At 30.6% G+C, this 19,598-nt stretch overlaps 1 protein-coding gene across 1 annotated transcript in view; it reads left to right on the top strand.

Moving 5' to 3' along the window:
* Positions 1-19,023, top strand: part of LOC114336182 (uncharacterized) — a 120,134-nt gene extending 101,111 nt beyond the window's left edge. The window contains exon 4 of the mRNA XM_028286512.2: positions 18,663-19,023. Coding sequence (XP_028142313.1) covers positions 18,663-18,890 — 228 coding nt within the window. The 3' untranslated portion in view covers positions 18,891-19,023. The remainder of the gene's footprint in view (positions 1-18,662) is intronic.
* The last annotated feature ends 575 nt before the right edge of the window (positions 19,024-19,598 follow it).

Raw genomic sequence — 19,598 nt, 5'->3', positions numbered from 1 at the left:
AAATTTTGCAATCCAGTCTTCGCAAATTAAATTCATTTTTTTTAATGTTGCCGGACTGAAAATAAAGCAGATAGCCAGTTGAATTTTTTTTGCTTATAGAAGTGTACTGTACCTTTCATTTGCAATTTTCAAAATTAAAATGGATTAATTACTACGGCGTCAGGAAATTTTTTAAATAAACATATATTTTTAGTGCTACGCGCAGGACAGCGGTGTTCGATTCACACAAGTTGATTTTCACCAAAATTTCTTCCAATCTTTATCTAATATATTATTTTCTTATCCTATATTTTGTTGTATTTTAAAATTTTAATTCCACAAAAATCAAACTAATTTTATTATTGTTTGTGAAATAATGTTTAAGCAATTGCATATGTTTAAAAAAAATAAACTTTTATTCTCTAACTGAAAATATGTGAACAAAGAAAATTTTTGTAAAAAAAAGTGTTATTTCTTCAAAGGACAGAGTATGTGTTTTTATTTTGCAATAAACAAATTTATTTATTTATATCGATATGTAATAAAAATTAAAATGTATCAATCATTATCAAAGGTCATTGGAATGCCCAATCATAGCAAACTATCCGCTCTCCTGCGCGTAGCACCAATAATTAATGCTTATTTAAAAAAAATTCCTGACGCCGTCGTGGTTAATAGATTTTAGTTTTTCAAATTGCAAATGAAAGGCACAGTACACTTATATAAGCAAAAAAAATCAACTTGCTGTCTGCTTTATTTTTAGTCCTGTAACATTTTGAAAAAATGAATTTTTTTTGCGAAAGCTAGATTTCAAAATTTATTTTGCAAAATCTGTTAAACCGATCTTAATTAAATTTACAATGTTATTTTACTGCATCATAAAGTTTTTTTGGGTGAAATATGAAGGTCCTTAGTGTAGCATAAATGGTTGAAAAAACGTAAAATGCGAATACTTATTTTTGTATGTTTTTTTCGAAATTATTGCTGTTTTGCAACAAGGGTAACTATTTTTTAAATTTCTAACCAATTTTATATTGTAGAAAATTTAATTGCGCAACTTTTATGTCAGTGCAACTTTTCTCGGAAATGAACACTTTTAAAGTTATAATCAAAAAAACGAAGAAAGAAATCGAATTTTTCTTTCATTTTTTGACATTTTGATTATTTAAACAATGTTCCGGAACTTTTTGAGAGGGAGGATAACTCAAATAATATTATTTGAGTTATTTTCAAGCAATTTCTGCAAAAAAATTTAAGTCACCTCTCAACGTCTAAATGTACTAATATTTTTACAGATGCGGCCTGGCCTAAAAAGCGTTTAAACCAATCCCTTAAAATTTTCAACCATGATTCTCCCCTTCTTCCTATACGCATTCCGCCTCTTATTTTCCCTGTATTATCGATTTTAGCATTTCGTATCGCTGTTCACTCATTATGCATCCCAGGTATTGTAACTTTCTTATTTATATTAATTTATATTCTTTGCCCATTTCTCGCAATATTTCCTTGTTTGATTTTTTCTGTGTACCTACATGTTGTTTTAAGCATCCTTCTGTGACAGTACGTTTCAAATAACTGGAGCTTATTTATTTGTATCATATTATTATGTGCATTGTATGGATCAAAATAGATACACTATATGTTAGATTAAAATCTGTTGGGAATTTTACTTCGTCTGATAAATCCATTGTATAATATGGATAAAACGTTGACATTTCTTGGCAGGTAATATTGGTACAGTAATTCCTTAACAATTGGTTTATAATGTGAAAAATTAAAAAATCTATTTAATATTGTAGAAGAAAAAAGCTTCAAACTTATTTAATGTGGTGCATTGATTGTAAAGTGTAGTGGATGTTTCAAAATGAGATTGAAATTGAAACAATATTAGTCCAAATAATGAAGCTTAAAATAGGACAAAATCTCGCAATTTTTACAGAATGGATCAATTTGCTTGAAAATTTGAGAATAAGTAGTGGATAGTCCAAGGATCAAAATCTATATGAGGCTGAAAGGTGCTTTCACCATGGGGGTGGTTGCCACCCTATTTCGGTGATATAAATTTTTTATTTTATTTTGACTACAAAAGTTGGTAAAAACATTAATTCTAAGCAAAAAATGTTCTATACCTTTTATTGATAAAATTAACAGTTTTCGATTTATTCGCTATCGAAACTGTTAGTTTTATATCGAAAAAATTAATGTTTTTATCAGTTTTTCAGAAAATCAGTTTTCTGCTAACGCAAAAATTTTTCGTTTTATAAAAACAATTTTGCTAAACAAAAATTTACCTTTTAAAAAATAAACTAAACCGTTTTTTATTTTCTTTAAGACCAATAGCAATCGAGTTATATTTTATTATATTTTAGCTCTTCTTCATCAAATGCTAAATATTGTAGCTTCAAAGACAAAAGACGGGAAAACTATGCATTTTTCGAGGATAACTTGTTCAAACTAATTTAAAGTATTTAATAATATCTATCTCCTGAAATAAAAAAATAAGCTCTAGCTCAAAAATTAAGTGACCTATGATAAAAAGAATGTCAGTCGCTATTTTTTTTTTAGCGAAAACTGATCGGACACCTACTTTCTACTCCTAAATTAATTAAAATTAGTCATTGACCTTACTTGGCCTTCTTTATTTATATATTATTAATAGGCTGTAGAAGTTTGACCGGCTTAGAATGCTTAATTTAAAAAAAATGAAGTTTAAAGCGAATAACGAATTTTTGTAGTTTGGTAAAAAATGCCAATTACTTCAGAATAGAAAGATTAGCATCAAAGATACGAAAAATTTTTTGACGCAAAATTGTAGCTCATTTAATTTCCAAGAAACTGGTTTGCAAAAATTTTTTCTACAGCAAAAATTGAGTGAGCTATTGATAATTAAAACTTGAAATAACTTGCAAAAACCACCTTTACCAACCCTTTCAAAGTCACCTCTTTTTGCGACTGACAACTTTAAAAGGATTTAATATTTATAGTCTCATAGATTTTTTAAAAACCTACTACATTCTCTTTTACCAAACTTTCTAGGACAAAAAATGAAAAGTTACGGTTAAAAATCAATATATTATTTTGAAAAAAAAAATGAGAAATGTATTTGGAAGCATCAAAATCTAAGTCAGCAGTATTTTTAGTCATTGGCCTTATTCATTTTTCTTTATTTATGTATTATTAACAGATTTCAGAAGAATGAGATTAATAGATTTCAGAAGCTTTACTGGCTTAGAACGATTAATTTTTAGAAAACTGGAGTTAAAAACGAATAAGGAATCTTTGTAGTTTGGTAAAAAATGCCATTTTCTTCAGAATAGAAAGTTTAGCGTCAGAGATACGAAAAAATGTTAAAATATGAAACTCTAGTTTATTTAATTTCCAAGAATTTGGTTTGAAAAAATTTTTTCTACGGCAATACGATATAAAAGTAACACTTTCGATAGCAAATAAATCGAAAACTATTAATTTTATCAAAAAAATGTATAGAACATTTTTTGCTTAAAATGAACATTTTTATCAACTTTTGAGGCCAAAATTTAACAAAAAATGTTCACCCCCGAGATGGGGTGGCAACCACCCCCATGGTAAAGGTGCCTTTCGGCACCATAAAGATTTTTATCCCTGGACTATCCACTACTTATTCTCAAATTTTCAATCAAATCGATCCATTCTGTAAAAATTGCGAGGTGACAAGCTTCGGTTCCTGGACTAAATTAGATAACAAGTATTATTTGACAGAAAAGGGAACACGCATAAGATAAAACAGTAAGCAGACCATGTGTAACGTTCTAACAATGGCCTCGTAAGTTTTAATGTACTTGTATCGTTTAAAATGATTAAAATATACTTATATGAAAAAGTTTATAGGCAACGCCTTTTTAATTCCGGATGATGGCAAAAATATATTAACAAGTCATAACAGTAGAAAAAAGAGTAAATAACACTTTCGTAATTACCAGAAACTCTAATGATATGGTTAGTTCAAAAACGTAAAAGACTACTATTCAATAATGGTCTAAGAGCATCGTTTTCGAGAAACAATTTTAAGACAGCTGATTCTTTCATATATTGTTCCCTATGCTTCGTCGAACACCATACCGGCCATTTGGCTGCTGATACAAGTTGCGTTCATTGCTGCGCAGCACACCTGTACAGGTAAATACAAAATAAGGGTGATTGATTAGTGTGATAAAGCGTAGTAGATCCGCTATAGTAATAGATAGCAATAAAATTTAATAACAAAACTTGTAGCCAACTTTGAGATTCACATTACAAAATTAGTTAGAATGTTACAGAGTGTTCGATATCATATTGGCAGACCAAACGTATGTTTTTTTAAAAGGAACACCCTATATTTTATTTTATATTCGAAATGCTGTTAACTTCTCCATCACAAAAATATAAAGGTTTGTTATGTTATACAGGGTATTTACAAAGTTATAACCAATTTTAATGTCTGGCTAATTGGCTCGGCCAAGGCCATCAAATTCACTAAAAAAAAAAAAAAAATAACCAATGTTCTACGAAAATCGTAATAAGTTCAGCTCCCTGTATAAATGAAAATAAGCACAACAGCAATGGTTTGTCGGTGCCATCTCTTTTTGTTGATTGCCAAAATTTATAAAAATGGTTGATATTGCTAATTTTCTTTATATCGAATACAGGATGAGTCAAAACGCAAGTACATTATTTTCTCAGTAATTTTAAATAGAACACCTTAATCAATAACTTGCTCTGAAAAATGAAAATATCTCGAAATCTTACAAATTTAGGCATAGGGAATATTATACAAAAATTAAAGTACGGTAATGATACTTTTCGATGGTGATATAAAATACAGTGTTCCATTTAAAATTTATGAAAAAAAACACAAATTTGGTTTGCCACTATGTTATCGAACACCCTGTGACATTCTAACTAATTTCGTAATGTAAAGCTGAGAGTTGGCTACAATTTTAATTATCAACTTTTATTGTTATCTGTTACTATAGCGGATCTACTGAGCTTTATCATACTCATCAATTACCTTGTATATTGGATTTAAATTATTTTAGGACGAAACATTTTTTCGTCATTACTTTTTAAACCACAAAAATGTCTGGCAATTATAGTTCATATTCCTAATATGGTTTAAAAAGTAATGACATAATAATTTTTCGTCTTACAATAATTTTAAATTCGATATTTATATTTACCTGTACAAATGTGCTGCGAAATAATGAACGCAACCTGTATCAGCAGCCAGATGGCCGGTACGGTATTCGAGGAAGCATAGGGAATAAATAATATATTAAAGAACCAGTTTTCTTAAAATAATTATTTTTCCGACGTTGCTAGCTCTTGGTCCATAAGAACCATAATCGACACTATACCAGTTTAACACAAACATCAATCAAGTAGGTATTTCACTTAAAGTTGAATCGCCATCTCCATCTACTATGTAGGCAACTTTTATACGTCTTAAGAATCTTGACTTTCACCAAAGATATCAACTTAACGATAGAGTATTATCGAGTACCTAGGTCGGCAACTCTCATTGACCGATATTGTTAACATGATTGTCTATGTATAAACCGAAGAAAGTTTCTCAGGAAACAAACATCATAAATCTCACATTTTTGCTGAAAACAGCAGCGGCAGAATTCCTGCAGTGAAAAGCAATTACTGAACTTATAAGGCAGTATTTACTACAATGTTTTTGTTTTCTATATATGGATAAGCAGGTTTCTGTGCGTGTAAAGGAGAAATCTTGTGATATCTCTTGTTTTTGTTGTATTATTCTTTTTAGCACATTTTCCTTTGCATAATTAGAAGTATAAGGTTGTATGTGCCTGGTCATATCGCCTGGTGAGAACAATAGTGACGAAACTTCAAAATGAACATTTAGAGACAATCGTATTTGAAGTTTTGATGAAACTGCTAAACAGTATAACTGACTTATAGGTAATCATTTTGCAAAATTTTTCTAATAATGTGCTTTCTAGATATGTAAACCAATTAGTAGAAGTAATTTTATTTGAAAAAGAGATTAATATTGTATTCATTTTTGATTTTTTTTCTGCGTTACGCCATTATTGCATTATCGAAGATGTTTAATTTGATGTTTCGCCACTATACTTTAATACTACTATACTACAACAGTTTAGTTTCTGTTTTAAATAATTAAAAAATTTACTTTTAAAAATAAATTAAACGCATCAAATAAAATATTTTATTGTACACACCAGTTATGCGCAAAATGAAACTGAGTACAATAGAAAAATAACAAAATAAGATCTTAAGTAATAATTATGAAAACGATAAACATGATAAAAGATAAAAAGTAAGCAAAAGAACTATGAATAGTAAAATTAAATTCATAATTTCACTCACGTATGTTTCGTATTTCAAACTACTAAAGAAATTATTGTAGGTAGAAGGAATTGATTTATTTTGTAGGACTTCTTTTTAGAAATGAATATTGGTTCTCGATAGTATGGAATTAAACAATACTGATCCAAAGTGGATAGACGCTTTCTTGATTTGCTATTTCTAAGTACCTAAGAACGATTGAAACTGAGTTTCTCTGTAAGAAGTTTTATAAAAAAACACAAAGGCAAAAACGACCACACAGACAAAAGTGCTCATTCGCCACTATTGCACATTGTACTACTATCTTTAATAAAATATCTAATATTTCAAATACATGCAGGCACGGCGTAATTACAGATTCGCCAGTATTGATATAAAGTTTGGTGTGCTTTCGTCGTTAATGCATCAAAATATTTGACAAATTCACAATACCATAAAGACTTGTAGGCGCCCTCTAGTAATAAGGAAATTAAATAATTGTTAGCCGATATTGCACATAAAAGAGGGCATATTAAGATATCGATTGATAGACTTAACTCAAAAACGTTAATTTTCGAGTTTCGCCACTATTGTTCTCACTAGGCGATATACAGTTCGAAATTACTTTTTTTTACTAGGTCACAGACACTAGATATAGCAAAATTAAGCCGCTTGTCCATTGGTCCAGGGCGCATCTGTTTTGAGATGGACTTATATTTCTTTGGAGCAATTGCTTGCAATTAACTCCTATAATAATATTTTAGTTATACTCCCACTCAAAAATGTCAGTAACATTGTTTAAATAATCAAAATGTCAAAAAATGAAGGAAAATTCGATTATTTATTTCGTTTTTTGATTATTACTTTAAAAGTATTCACTTCCTAGAACAGTTGAATTGACATAAAAATTGCGTAGTTAAATTTCATACAATATAGAAATGGTTAATAATTTTAAAAATTGTCACTCTTGTTGCAAAATAGCACGAAAAAAAAAACATAAAAAGAACCAAAAATTAATGTTTATTTAAAAAAAATCCTGACGCCGTGGTAGTTAACCGATTTTAGTTTGGAAAATTGCATATGAAAGGTACAGTATTCTTCTATATGCAAAGAAAATTCAACTTGCTATCTGCGTTATTTTCAGTGCTGCAACATTTAACAAAAATGAATTTTTTTTGCAAAAGCCGGATTGAAAAATTTATTTTGCAAAATCTACTAAACCGATCTTAATGAAATTTACAGTATTGTTTTATTATATCATATAGTTTTTCTCGATGAAATATGTAGGTTTAAGTTTAGCATAAATGGTTGAAAAACGTAAAATGCGAATACTTGTTTTATTAGGTTTTTTTTTTTTTCGAAATGATTGCTATTTTGCAACGGAACAAGGGTGACAATTTTTAAAAATTTTAGGTAATCCTATATTGTAGTAAATTTAATTACGCAACTTCTATGTCAGTGCAACTTTTCTCGAAAGTGAATACTTTTAAAATTTCAATCAAAAAACGAAGAAAATAACGAATTTTTCCTTCATTTTTTGACATTTTGATTATTTAAACAATGTTCCGGACCTTTTTGAGTGGGAGGATAACTCAATTAATATTATATGAGTTATTTCCAAGTAATTTCTTCAAAAAAATATGAGTCACCTCTCAACATCCAAATGTACTAATATTTTTACAGATGCGCCCTGGTCTACATAGAAACCACAATAAGTTAAACTAAAGTTAAGCGATACGTCATGTCTTTAATAGGTACATTATTTATTATTAAGAATTTTGACGTTTATCATTTTCAGTGACATTGGCGCATTTGTTGTGTTTAAAAATGGTTTTTTATATTATTTAAGCTTTTAGTCTTTGTTTGAACTTTTCATTGTAATTTTTATTTTCAAACATATTTGCTAGAATGACTTGCTACCACTCTTTTATTTGATTACTTATTTTACTTTACTTTACTCCTCTTGATTCCATTTGGAACATAGGGCCTCTACAGTCCCCCTCCATTCATCTCTGTTTTTGGCCAGGGCTTTCACCTCTTTTCATGTTAACCCATTGTCTTCTAGATCTCTGGTAATATTTCTTTTCCAGGATGTCATTGGTCTGCCTTGTTTTCTTTTTCCAGTTGGTTGGTAATCCAGGGCTTGTTTGGTTATATCATCTTCATTTTTCCTTAATGTGTGTCAAATAATCTTCCATTTGCGTCTATTTATCGTTTTGGCTATCGGCTCCTGATTAGTTTTTCTGTAAAGTTCCTTGTTACTTATCCGATTTGGCCAATATGTTTGCAATATTCGTCTAAGGCATCTATTTACAAATGTTTGAACCTTTTGTATAATCTTTTTCTTCATTTTCCAAGTTTCTGCTGCATATAGCAAAATATTCTACATTTGTATTAAATATCCTGATTTTGGTTTTGGTTGTTAATTTATTGGACTCCCATGTTTTCTTTAGCATATAGAATGCATTTCGGGCTTTAGTTATCCTTCCATTAATTTCCTCTTCTATTTCACCGCTAGCGTCAATTATGCTTCCCAGATAGCAAAACTTCTGTACATTTTCTACTTCTTCTCCTTCAATGAATACACCCATTTCTCTTTCTGTATTTATCTTCATAAGTTTTGTTGTTCTTGTGTTGTGCCTTTTATTTGATTACCTCCAGTAATTATTTATTTTTAAGCTAATGAGGCAAGTAATATTTTTAACTTACAAATTGTCATTATAGTCCATAAGTCTGGCTATAGTTCTGTCGATCGGAAACTTATTTGTTTATTTTCAATATTACTGTTTAACTTTTGTTGTTTTTTTTATTTATTTATCACCATTCTATATTTTTCTTTATATCATTATTAGTCGGATGATGTTCAAGCTGTTTAATGTGGAGTCCATCAATCTCCTCAATGATGAATAGAGATCAAACAATTCAATAAAATAAGTTTAGAAAACATGCCCGCCGGGATAATATCCATTTCCAAATAATTACATTGACAGTACATGCCGAAGTACGTTTCATTTCATATTTTGATTAAACTTGTTTGCAAATTAATCATTACGTTTGTGCAAAGATCTGTCTGAAAAATTGTAATTATCTATCTGATCTACCACTTTGTAGACTCGTATCCCATTATCGCCCAAATTATTATTTTTTTCTTTCAAATTTTAACTTATATATACTATACCTAATATTGTTTTTAATATTGAAATATTCATGAAATTGTTTTGTATTTTTGCATTTTTGGATCTTGACCCGTCCTATAAGAAGATCACTGAGCGTTAGTGTTATCATAATTATTGCAAGTATGTGTGAATTAGTTATAGAAACAATACCTACAATTATTATTGTACCTCTAAGTCTAAACTCATAACTCTCTAGCGTCGTTAAAATATTTTAATCTGTTTGTCCGTTGGCTAGTGTATTTTAATTATTGTCATCATGGTCATATTACGTGTAAGTGCCAATGGTAAATATTAAATTCTTAATTGTATGTAAAAAAATTAGCTATAACTATGTCTTAAAACACACCAAATTTTATTTGCATATCTCAACCGGTTTTAGAGCAATAATAGTCCAGAAAGCCACTGCGCATCCGCTAGGAAAAATATTCTAATTCGGATTCTTTGCACAATCTTACTCAAAAAGGACTCCTTTTAACAAATTTGCATGTTGCCAGGACCAAAAGGTGGTCAAAAATTTTTTAAACGTTTTTTTTTTGTTTTTTTCCTAAAATTATTTTTTTTGCATGGAAAAAAGTTTTTTTAGGTTTTTTGGATCATTCCAAACAGAAAAGGTCTTTAGTGACTTTTCTCTAAAAATGATAGTTTTTGACATATAAGCGATTAAAAATTGAAAAATTGCGAAATCGGCCATTTCTAACCCTCGAAAACTATGTGAAAAACTGAAAATTTTAATAAAATTGGAAAGAAATCCTTTGTAAAAGGTATAAAATTTTTTTATTAAAAATCCCTTAAAAGGGCTACATCACAACAAAACGTTTTCGATTTTTATAAAAAATCATGATCAGTGTTCGATAAACTGGATGCTAGCTGAGCCACAAAAAAAAATATCTGGGTAAAAACCCTTTACATATAATATAGATGCCTTAAAAGTGCATACTTCGATAAAAAGGCCTGTGGTGGTCACATGGCAAACAGGATAATGCCCTAAGGTAAGGTATACAGGTTTCCCAACACGTGGGATCCAAATTGAGTTGATCACATTTCAATGACTTAATGGCAATGTTGCAAAGGATTTCTTTCCAATTTTGTGATTGATGGTATACAGCCAACTACAGGAAAACCTTTTCTTTTCCTTGTGGATTTTGAAAATTTTAATGTTGCCAAGGTAGGTAGATATTCTTTAAACGTCGATTGATGAAATCCCGAAGAGTTTTTTGCAATACAATATTCAAAACTCCTTTGTTTTTTAATTGCTAATCAAGCATGCGCGACACTATTTTCCACCGACAGTATGGTGCAAATGAAAGGAATAAATTCGTTATTTCGTAAACCGGCGACTTTAAGGAAAAATCCCGAAACAGGTCGATTTTTATTTTTAAGTTATGATATTATGGCATATATGGTATACTAGTGACGTCATCCATCTGGACGTGATGACGTAATCGATGATTTTTTTAAACGAGAATAGGGGTCGTGTGCTAGCTCATTTGAAAGGTTCTTCAATTCTCTATTCAGTAATATAAACATTTACATAATTATTTATACAGGGTGTCCAAAAAATTTTTATTAAATTAAATTATTTGACAAAAAAAGAAGTAGAAGGACACCCTGTATAAATAATTATGTAAATGTTTACATTACTGAATAGAGAATTGAAGAACCTTTCAGATGAGCTACCACACGACCCCTATTCTCATTTAAAAAAATCATCGATTACGTCATCACGTATCACATATATGCCACAATATCATAAATCATAAGTTAAAAATAAAAATCGACCTGTTTCGGGATTTTTCCTTAAAGTCGCCGGTTTACGAAATAACGAATTTATTCCTTTCATTTGCACCATACTGTCGGTGGAAAATAGTGTCGCGCATGCTTGATTAGCAATTAAAAAACAAAGGTGTTTTGAATAATGTATTGCAAAAAACTTTTCGGGATTTCATCAATCGATGTTTAAAGAATATCTACCTACCTTGGCAACATTAAAATCTTCAGTTTTTGACATAGTTTTCCAGGGTTAAAAATGTCCGATTTCGCAATTTTTCAATTTTTAATCGCTTATATGTCAAAAACTATCATTTTTAGAGAAAAGTCACTAAAGACCTTTTCTGTTTGGAATGATCCAAAAAACCTAAAAAAACTTTTTTCCATGCAAAACAAATAAGTTTAGGAAAAAAACAAAAAAAAAACGTTTAAAAAATTTTTGACCACCTTTTGGTCCTGGCAACATGCAAATTTGTTAAAAGGAGTCCTTTTTGAGTAAAATTGTGCAAAAAATCCGTATTAGAATATTTTTCCTAGCGGATGCGCAGTGGCTTTCTGGACTATAAATAAATCATCAGTTTGTAAGAAAAATTTTAACACCCTCTATCTGGGAACCGAAGCATTTGCGGACATACGTTTATAAAGCAAACTCATTATTTTTTCATGCAGAGTTACCCCTTAAAGTTTGCCATACTTATTTAAAAACAGCCTGTATTGATGAAAAACATGGCTAGTTGTTAAAGTACTTTTTTATGGTCCAACATATGCGAATAAGTCAAAAAGAGAATGTTGAGAAAATATGGATTTTAATTGGCTAAAATTGGATTTTAATTTCAGTATTTTATCAATGCTGAAATATTCCACAGGGTGATACGAACTTTGAGGAAAAAAGCAGAGTTTGATTGGTACACCCGGTATATAATGAATATTTACCTGTTTAGCTGCCAATTACAGGAATACGGTTAAGGAATAAGGCTATAACGTATTTAAAAGTCACTTAAATCGGAAAACAGGTTTAGAAAATTCGAGATATTAAAAATGGCCCATTTTTAAGTTGGGCGGTTAATTTTGCCGGTGAGTGTATATACCACATTATAGGATATTTTCCTTATTTGTTCACGAAATGCCCCTGATGATGCTTCCAGAGCGGAAATACTTAGGCAGAATTTAATAAATAACTGTACTCGACATCTGCTTTTTATTTTGAAAATAAAAAATACTACCTGTTTCAGAAAGTAGTGTTTCTCGTATCGTATCTAAAAACTGTTACCATCAAAATTTTTGTGGGCATCGAATATATGATACCACAAGCTTATTCATAATTTATAAGGAAAAACACAGTATGGAATCTTGAAGAACGGTGTGCAAAAATATCGTGGCTTAAGAATATTCGACTAAGGTTCGAGATTTTAAAATAGCAGTTAATACAAACATAATATGTTCTTGAAATGGTAATAGCTAATGTACAATCGAAGATACGACTCTAAGAAGAATAATAAATCGAGTATAGCTACGACAAGATATTATTTTTTACAATAAATTAGTAAAAATCTTTATTTTTCAAATATTTCCGACTTTAAGAGAATCCATGGGTAAAACAAATTCCTGTAGCTGGCTGTATATTATAAATTACAAAAAAATTAGTAAAATCGTTTTTCTACAACCGTGTTAAAAATGCAATTTTTAGCACTTTTAGCTTTAGTGCTTTAAAAATTTTTTAAGGCACTGCAGTTCGTATTGACCGTATATGCAATTTTGATGTAATGTCAAAAAATATAAAATTGAAATGTGAGTCAAGTTCAAGTAAAAGTTTTTGTAGATATTGTCCTGTAATTACGTTTGTAGAACAAATATTGTATGATATGCGTGTTAAGAAGTTCATTTTTAAGGCACGCATGTGAATTGCAGAACTCGCTTTCGCTCATACTGCAAACTTTCACATGCGTGCCTTAAACGTGTACTTTTAACACTTATATCATAAATAACTATTGTAAAAGGTACATTGTATTTAAAAATTTTTTATGGGCTACATCATAGAGTGTTTTTAAACTAAATAGTTCATCATCAGTGAGGTTTTCTCATTTTTTAATGTGAGGCTAATTACTGTACGTTGGTGGTACTGTTTTTGCTGGTACGTTGGTCAAGCATGTCAAAAATCCTCCAGCATCATGAACGTTTTAGTCTGAAAACGTTTTGTGTTATAGCCTTTTAAAGTATTTCTAAATAAAATATACCTTTTATAAAGGATTTTACTAATTTCTTGTTTATAGAATCTTTCTCTTAAACTTATAGGTGCGTTGCTCTAGTGTACACAAAAAATATATTAAATGTGTTATGGTTAAAGGTACAGTGGAACCTCGATTATCCGTCTCCCCATTAACCGTCACCTCTGTTAACCGTCAGGGTACATACAGAAGTTGTATTGACTACAAAAGCCAAAATTTTAATGTAAAGAAAAATAAAAAAAAAGTTAATTTGATCTGTGATGAGGACACAAACGGCTATCTATTGCTGACACATAAAGAAATCGTTGAAATGGCAACAAAGGCGGACCAAACAGATTAAGAAGCTGACACAGTCTTGGAATTTGACTATAGCTATGTTGATGAACCTATTGTAACTGACAAAGATTTGCGTAAATAATCTAGAGAAGCTGCATCGCATATGCAATAATTCATCGAGTGGTATTCTCAACAAGAAAAAGCCAATAAAGCAGATTGCATAATCTGTTGCTGATTAAGAAATTTCAGCCGTCGCAAAATGTGAAGCAACAGTAAAACAAAAAAAGATTTTAGAATATTTTAAATTGATTCGATTGTACGAACACAAATCCTTCTTATATTGTCAAACAAAGCATACAAATGAAATTTGAGAGTTGTACTATGAATTTTTATTTTTTTTTAATCTTCTGTTAACCGTCTTTTCGATTATCCGTCATACCCTTGGTCCGGTGTCCTGACGGATAAACGAGGTTCTACTGTATATCAAAAAATAGTGTTTACCAGCCACTCGTTTTATAGCCACAGTAAACAGTGTTAAACGGAACAATAAATTTTCCTGTTATTATCTATATATTCTCGAAATTCCTGCTAAAACCAAATCTGACTTTTAATGGATATAAATTGCCTCATTTCAACTAACGGTAGCGATAAGCATTAATTATGTTTAATTGCTGCAATGGTCAACAGCTTCAAAACGTAAATATGTGTAGTCTAGGGTAATGAGCGAAAGAGATTTATAAATTCGTTAAATGAAAGAATAAAAACTTGATTATTTTGCAAAAATATTTTAACCTTAACAACATTACACGATACCAATGATTTACATTTATATTCAGTTTTTTATTTATTAGAAATAATGGAATATTGTTGTATGCATGTATTGGTTTTCTAGTCATTTAGCGCTTTCTGGTATGGACAACTGAATAAGAGAGAGGAAGAGAAAGAAAGAGAGTAAGAGAGACAGACAGATCTCTTCCTTTTCTCGTAACCCAAGACCGCAAATCCACTTTAGATTTTTTACTGTTTACTCTATTTGAACAAAACTATATGACTGATATATATGGCGTTTGTTAATAGATTACGCAACAAACTTGTAAGGAGTAATTATGCATGAACAAAAAATAATGACAATGCGCGCATAAGGGCAATGGTCTGATGTTTTTAAGAAAAAAAATAGTATGCCACTGAGATATTTCAAACTAAAAATCATTTTTAAATTTCTCGTTCAATTTCTAATAAAAAATCTACCTCCCATTTTTTCCTATGAGACGCCGTTTTCATACAAAAAAGTAAAACTTAACGCTTAAAAAATATTCGAAAAAGTTTTTTATTTGAATGTATAGAAATTTAGTCTATGTATAGAATAACTCCTTAAAGCTTGTCGCACTTATTTGCAAACACCCTGTACATGTTTTCGTATGTCTATACGATTTTACAAAAATACGACTCACAACTACTTTATGTCACTCAAAAGAAAGGTGTACAAAAAAACTGTATCTTGTAGAGCGTCAATACAAATGCTATTTTGTGAAGGTGAAAAATCGTGCAAATGTCTAAAAGGGATTATGTTTCAATAACAGCATAGATATACAAAACTGACAATAAAAATTCTCAAACTCAGGCACAATAAATCAAATGACATACAAATAAAATATGCAAATGATAGTTCCTACTACATCAGCAAAGATAAAATATATATAACAAAAATGGATTTCCAGTTTATACAGAAAATTGCAGTTCGAAAGAAGAAAAATATTAAGAAAGCAAAAAATATGAATATTATTGGATAGTACACAGACGCCAGTAAAAACTTATTTGATACAGTTTTAAGGCATAGAAATGTTTTCATATTTTTCATTTTTTTACAATAATTTTGCAATATATTTTTTTTATTGAAATTCTTTAAAATCTTGCACAACAAAAAAGTACTTCACCTAATTAACGTACTTGATGGAGTTAAAATCGGATTATTTGGGCGGTCTTAGGAATGTTTTAATATTATAACAAATTTTTTGCTTATGAACAAATATAATATATCAATACTTATTAATTTAAACAATACACAGAAAAAGGCGTTGGAAAAGACTCAGCAAGATGTTTGTTTTCAAAAAAAAGTGGAATTAAAAGCCAAAGTTTACCGGTAATTGTGACGAAGGATGGTAATCTTTAAACCATTACCTTTTTCTGTATTTTAGGAGTATGTATTTATTAATTTAAATTAAATACAGAAAAAGGCGTTGGAAAAGACTCAACAAGGTACTTCTTTTTAAAGAAAAAAATGGAATTAAAAGTCAAAGTTGACCGGTATTTGTGAAGAAGGATAGTAATCTTTGAACCATTACGTTTTTCTTTATTCTTAGGAATATGTATTTATTAATTTAAATTAAATACAGAAAAAGGCGTTGGAAAAGACTCAACAAGATATTTCTTTTAAAGAAAAAAGTGGAATTAAAAGTCAAAGTTTACCGGTAATTGCGACGAAGGATGGTAATCTTTGAACCCTTACGTTTTTATGTATTTTAGGAGTATGTATTTATTAATTTAAATTGAATACAGAAAAAGGAGTTGGAAAAGACTCAACAAGATTTTTAAAGATAAAAGTGGAATTAAAAGTCAAAGTTGACCGGTATTTGAGAAGAAGGATGGTAATCTTTGAACCATTACGTTTTTCTTTATTTTTAGGAGTATGTATTTAATAATTTAAATTAAGTACAGAAAAAGGCGTTGAAAAAGACTCAACCAGATACTTCTTTTTAAAGAAAAAAGTGGAATTAAAAGTCAAAGTTGACCGGTATTTGCGAAGAAGGATGGTAATCTTTGAACCATTAGCTTTTTCTTTCTGAGCTCTTTTTCAATAAAAAATTTCATATCGGCAAGATACACATGACATATTTCAATGATAAAAAAACGATCGGTATTGCGCACGAAAAATATTAAAAAAAATTGGGTTGGGGAAAATTATATTTCAAACTTCACAATCGACATACGTAAAAAAATGTATTTTGTTGATTTCTAATGTAGTAATTGTCTTCTTTTTACATAATTTAATTAATCTGTGTATAACAAAATAAAACTACATTATTTTTTTCTATGTTGTCGACTTTTTTAGAAAAACTTACCAAACGTGTACCTTTTAACATTCTAAATACAAATATTCTCATTTTTGAAAAAGAAACATATATATTTTGTAAATCATTCTCTTTGTCTTACCCCTATGCGGGCTCGGCTTCCCTTATTGCATTTCTCCACACAATTTTATCTTGGGTCATATCAATGTTAATCCCCTTTACCATCATATCCTGCCTTATCGTCTCCATCCAGGTCTTCTTTGGTCTTCCTCTCCTACTCCTTTCAGGAATCTACACTTCAGCTAATCTTCGTATTGGGTGATTATCGTCTCGACGTTGAACATGACCAAACGATCTTAACCTTGCTCTCTCATTTTGGCATCAGTTGGTGCCACACCTACACTTCCCCTAATATATTCATTTCTAATTATATCCTTCTTTGTCACTCCACTCATCCATCTAAGCATTCTCATTTCCGCCACATGCATTCGTTGTTCCTCTTTCTTTTTTGCTGCCCAACATTCAGTTCCGTAAATCATAGCCGGTCTTGTGGCTGTTTTAAAGAATTTTCCCTTCAGCTTCATGGGAATTTTTCTGTCACACAACACAGCTTTCGCTTCTTTCCACTTCATCGATCCAGCCCTAATTCTACTGCATGCATCTCAATCTATTTCTTCATTACTATGTAATACCGATCCTAGGTACCTAAAACTATTGCTTTTCACAATCATTTCAGCATCCAAAGGTACCATTTTATTGGTATTAACTCCATCTTTAAATGAACATTCCAAATACTCTGTTTTTGTCCCACTAAGTTTTAAACCTTTTTCCTCCAGAGCTAGTCTCCACTGTTTCAGTATTTTTGTAAGTCTCTTTCACTATTTCCTATTAACACTACATCATCAGCATACATTAGGCACCATGGAATGCCACCCTGTAATTTTGCTGGTATCTGGTCCGAAACTAATGAGAATAGGTAAGGACTAAGTACCGAGCCTTGGTGCAATCATACTTTCACCTGAAATTTATCAGTCTCTCCCACACCTGTCCTAACACTAGTCGTTACTCCCTCATACATATCTTTCACAATCTTTACATATTCGCCAGGGACTCCTTTCTTATTGAGTGCCCACCACAGAATCTCTCGAGGAACTCTATCATATGCTTTCTCAAGATCAATGAATACCATATGAGCGTTGGTCTCTTTATTCCTGTATTTTTCCATCAGTTGCCTTACAATGAAAATTGCATCTGTTCTTGATCTGCCCTGCATAAAGCCAAATTGATTATCGGATACTTTGGTTTCTTCACGTATCCGTCTATCAATTACTCTCTCCCATATTTTCATGGTTTGGCTAAATAGTTTTATAGCCCTGTAGTTTGTACATTGTTGTATGTCTCCCTTGCTTTTGTAGAGAGGTACTAATATACTGCTTCTCCATTCGTCTGGCATTTGTCCAACTTCCAGAATTCTATTAAATAGACCTGCTAGCCAACTTATTCCTGTCTCTCCCAATGCTCTCCATACTTACCCCGGAATATGATCTGGTCCGACTGCTTTTCCTTTCTTTATTTTTTGAAGCTTTTGAAGCCACTTTCCCATTTGTTATTCTGGTAACCATTGCTGTTACTGTCTCCGTTAACTCCACAGGCTGTCTGTCAAATTCTTCATTTAATAAACTGTCAAAATACTTTCTCCATATATTTTTGACATCCTTTTCGTGAATTAGTATTTTAGTATTTTTATCTCGGATACATCTAATCTGATTATATGATTAAACATGTATATTTTGTACAAACGCAATACATCAAAATGACTAATATATATTTTTTTATTTTAGCTCGCCCTTGTATTGGCCAGTATCATCGGTTTGAAGAAGCTTCTCAGTGGAGGCGAGAAACACGTCACATACGAAGTAGTCGCTCAACCCCATCACGAGCACCACGTCGAACACAGCCATTCCGGGGGAGGATTCGACGCCCATGGTGGAGGCGGCGGATGGGGAAGGAACTTCGATGCCCAAGCTGCTCAAAACTTAGCATACAGTGCCCATGTTCCATCTAATTAAATTGTGATTTTCTCGGTTTTACCGACACCATATTGGTGTAGTACTTCAGAGTTTTAACTTTAATTTATTTTATTTAATATTTATTTATATGTGTTTTGTTAAACTTGTTGCAATAAAAGAAGATGTTGTTACATATCGTAATGATTCTTTTCGTCCCTAAACCACTATTTTAATACAAATTGTAATAATTATTTTGGCTATATCTAAATAAGTATGATGTGACGCCAACAAGCTAACTATAAGGTCTTCTGTTATAACTTTATTCTCAGAAAACACTTCTAATAAATGCTTATTTTGTAGTACTAATAATTGTAGGGGAGCCTGAATAACCTAATCACTACTTGTGGATTGATAAATTTGCAGTTACTAAAGCCTCATGGCTTTCCATTTTTTATTTTAATTGTTCATTTCCAAAATCGTTTTTTTTTCGGTTATAGCATCATCTATCCATAGGTCGAAAAAATGTGTGGAATAAAAGTTACTTATTTTTACCTAAGGAATCCAAATCTGCAATAAGGGTTCCTATTTAAGACTTAGATAGATTTTTAAAAATTATAATTTTTCATCACGTATTTTTCAGTTTTTCGATCTAATGTTCATTTCGCGAAATATCGCGTGGTTCCTAATTAAAGTTTTAAAGTTACCCCCACCCCCACCCTTGGTGGGTCGTGTTTGCCGTATTTCGATAGATTTTTGAAAAAGATTGAA

This window comes from Diabrotica virgifera, chromosome 6, assembly GCF_917563875.1.
Source record: "Diabrotica virgifera virgifera chromosome 6, PGI_DIABVI_V3a".
Taxonomy (NCBI): domain Eukaryota; kingdom Metazoa; phylum Arthropoda; class Insecta; order Coleoptera; family Chrysomelidae; genus Diabrotica; species Diabrotica virgifera.
The sequence above is the reverse complement of the archived record's forward strand: the minus strand, read 5'-3'. Positions and strand labels throughout refer to the sequence as shown.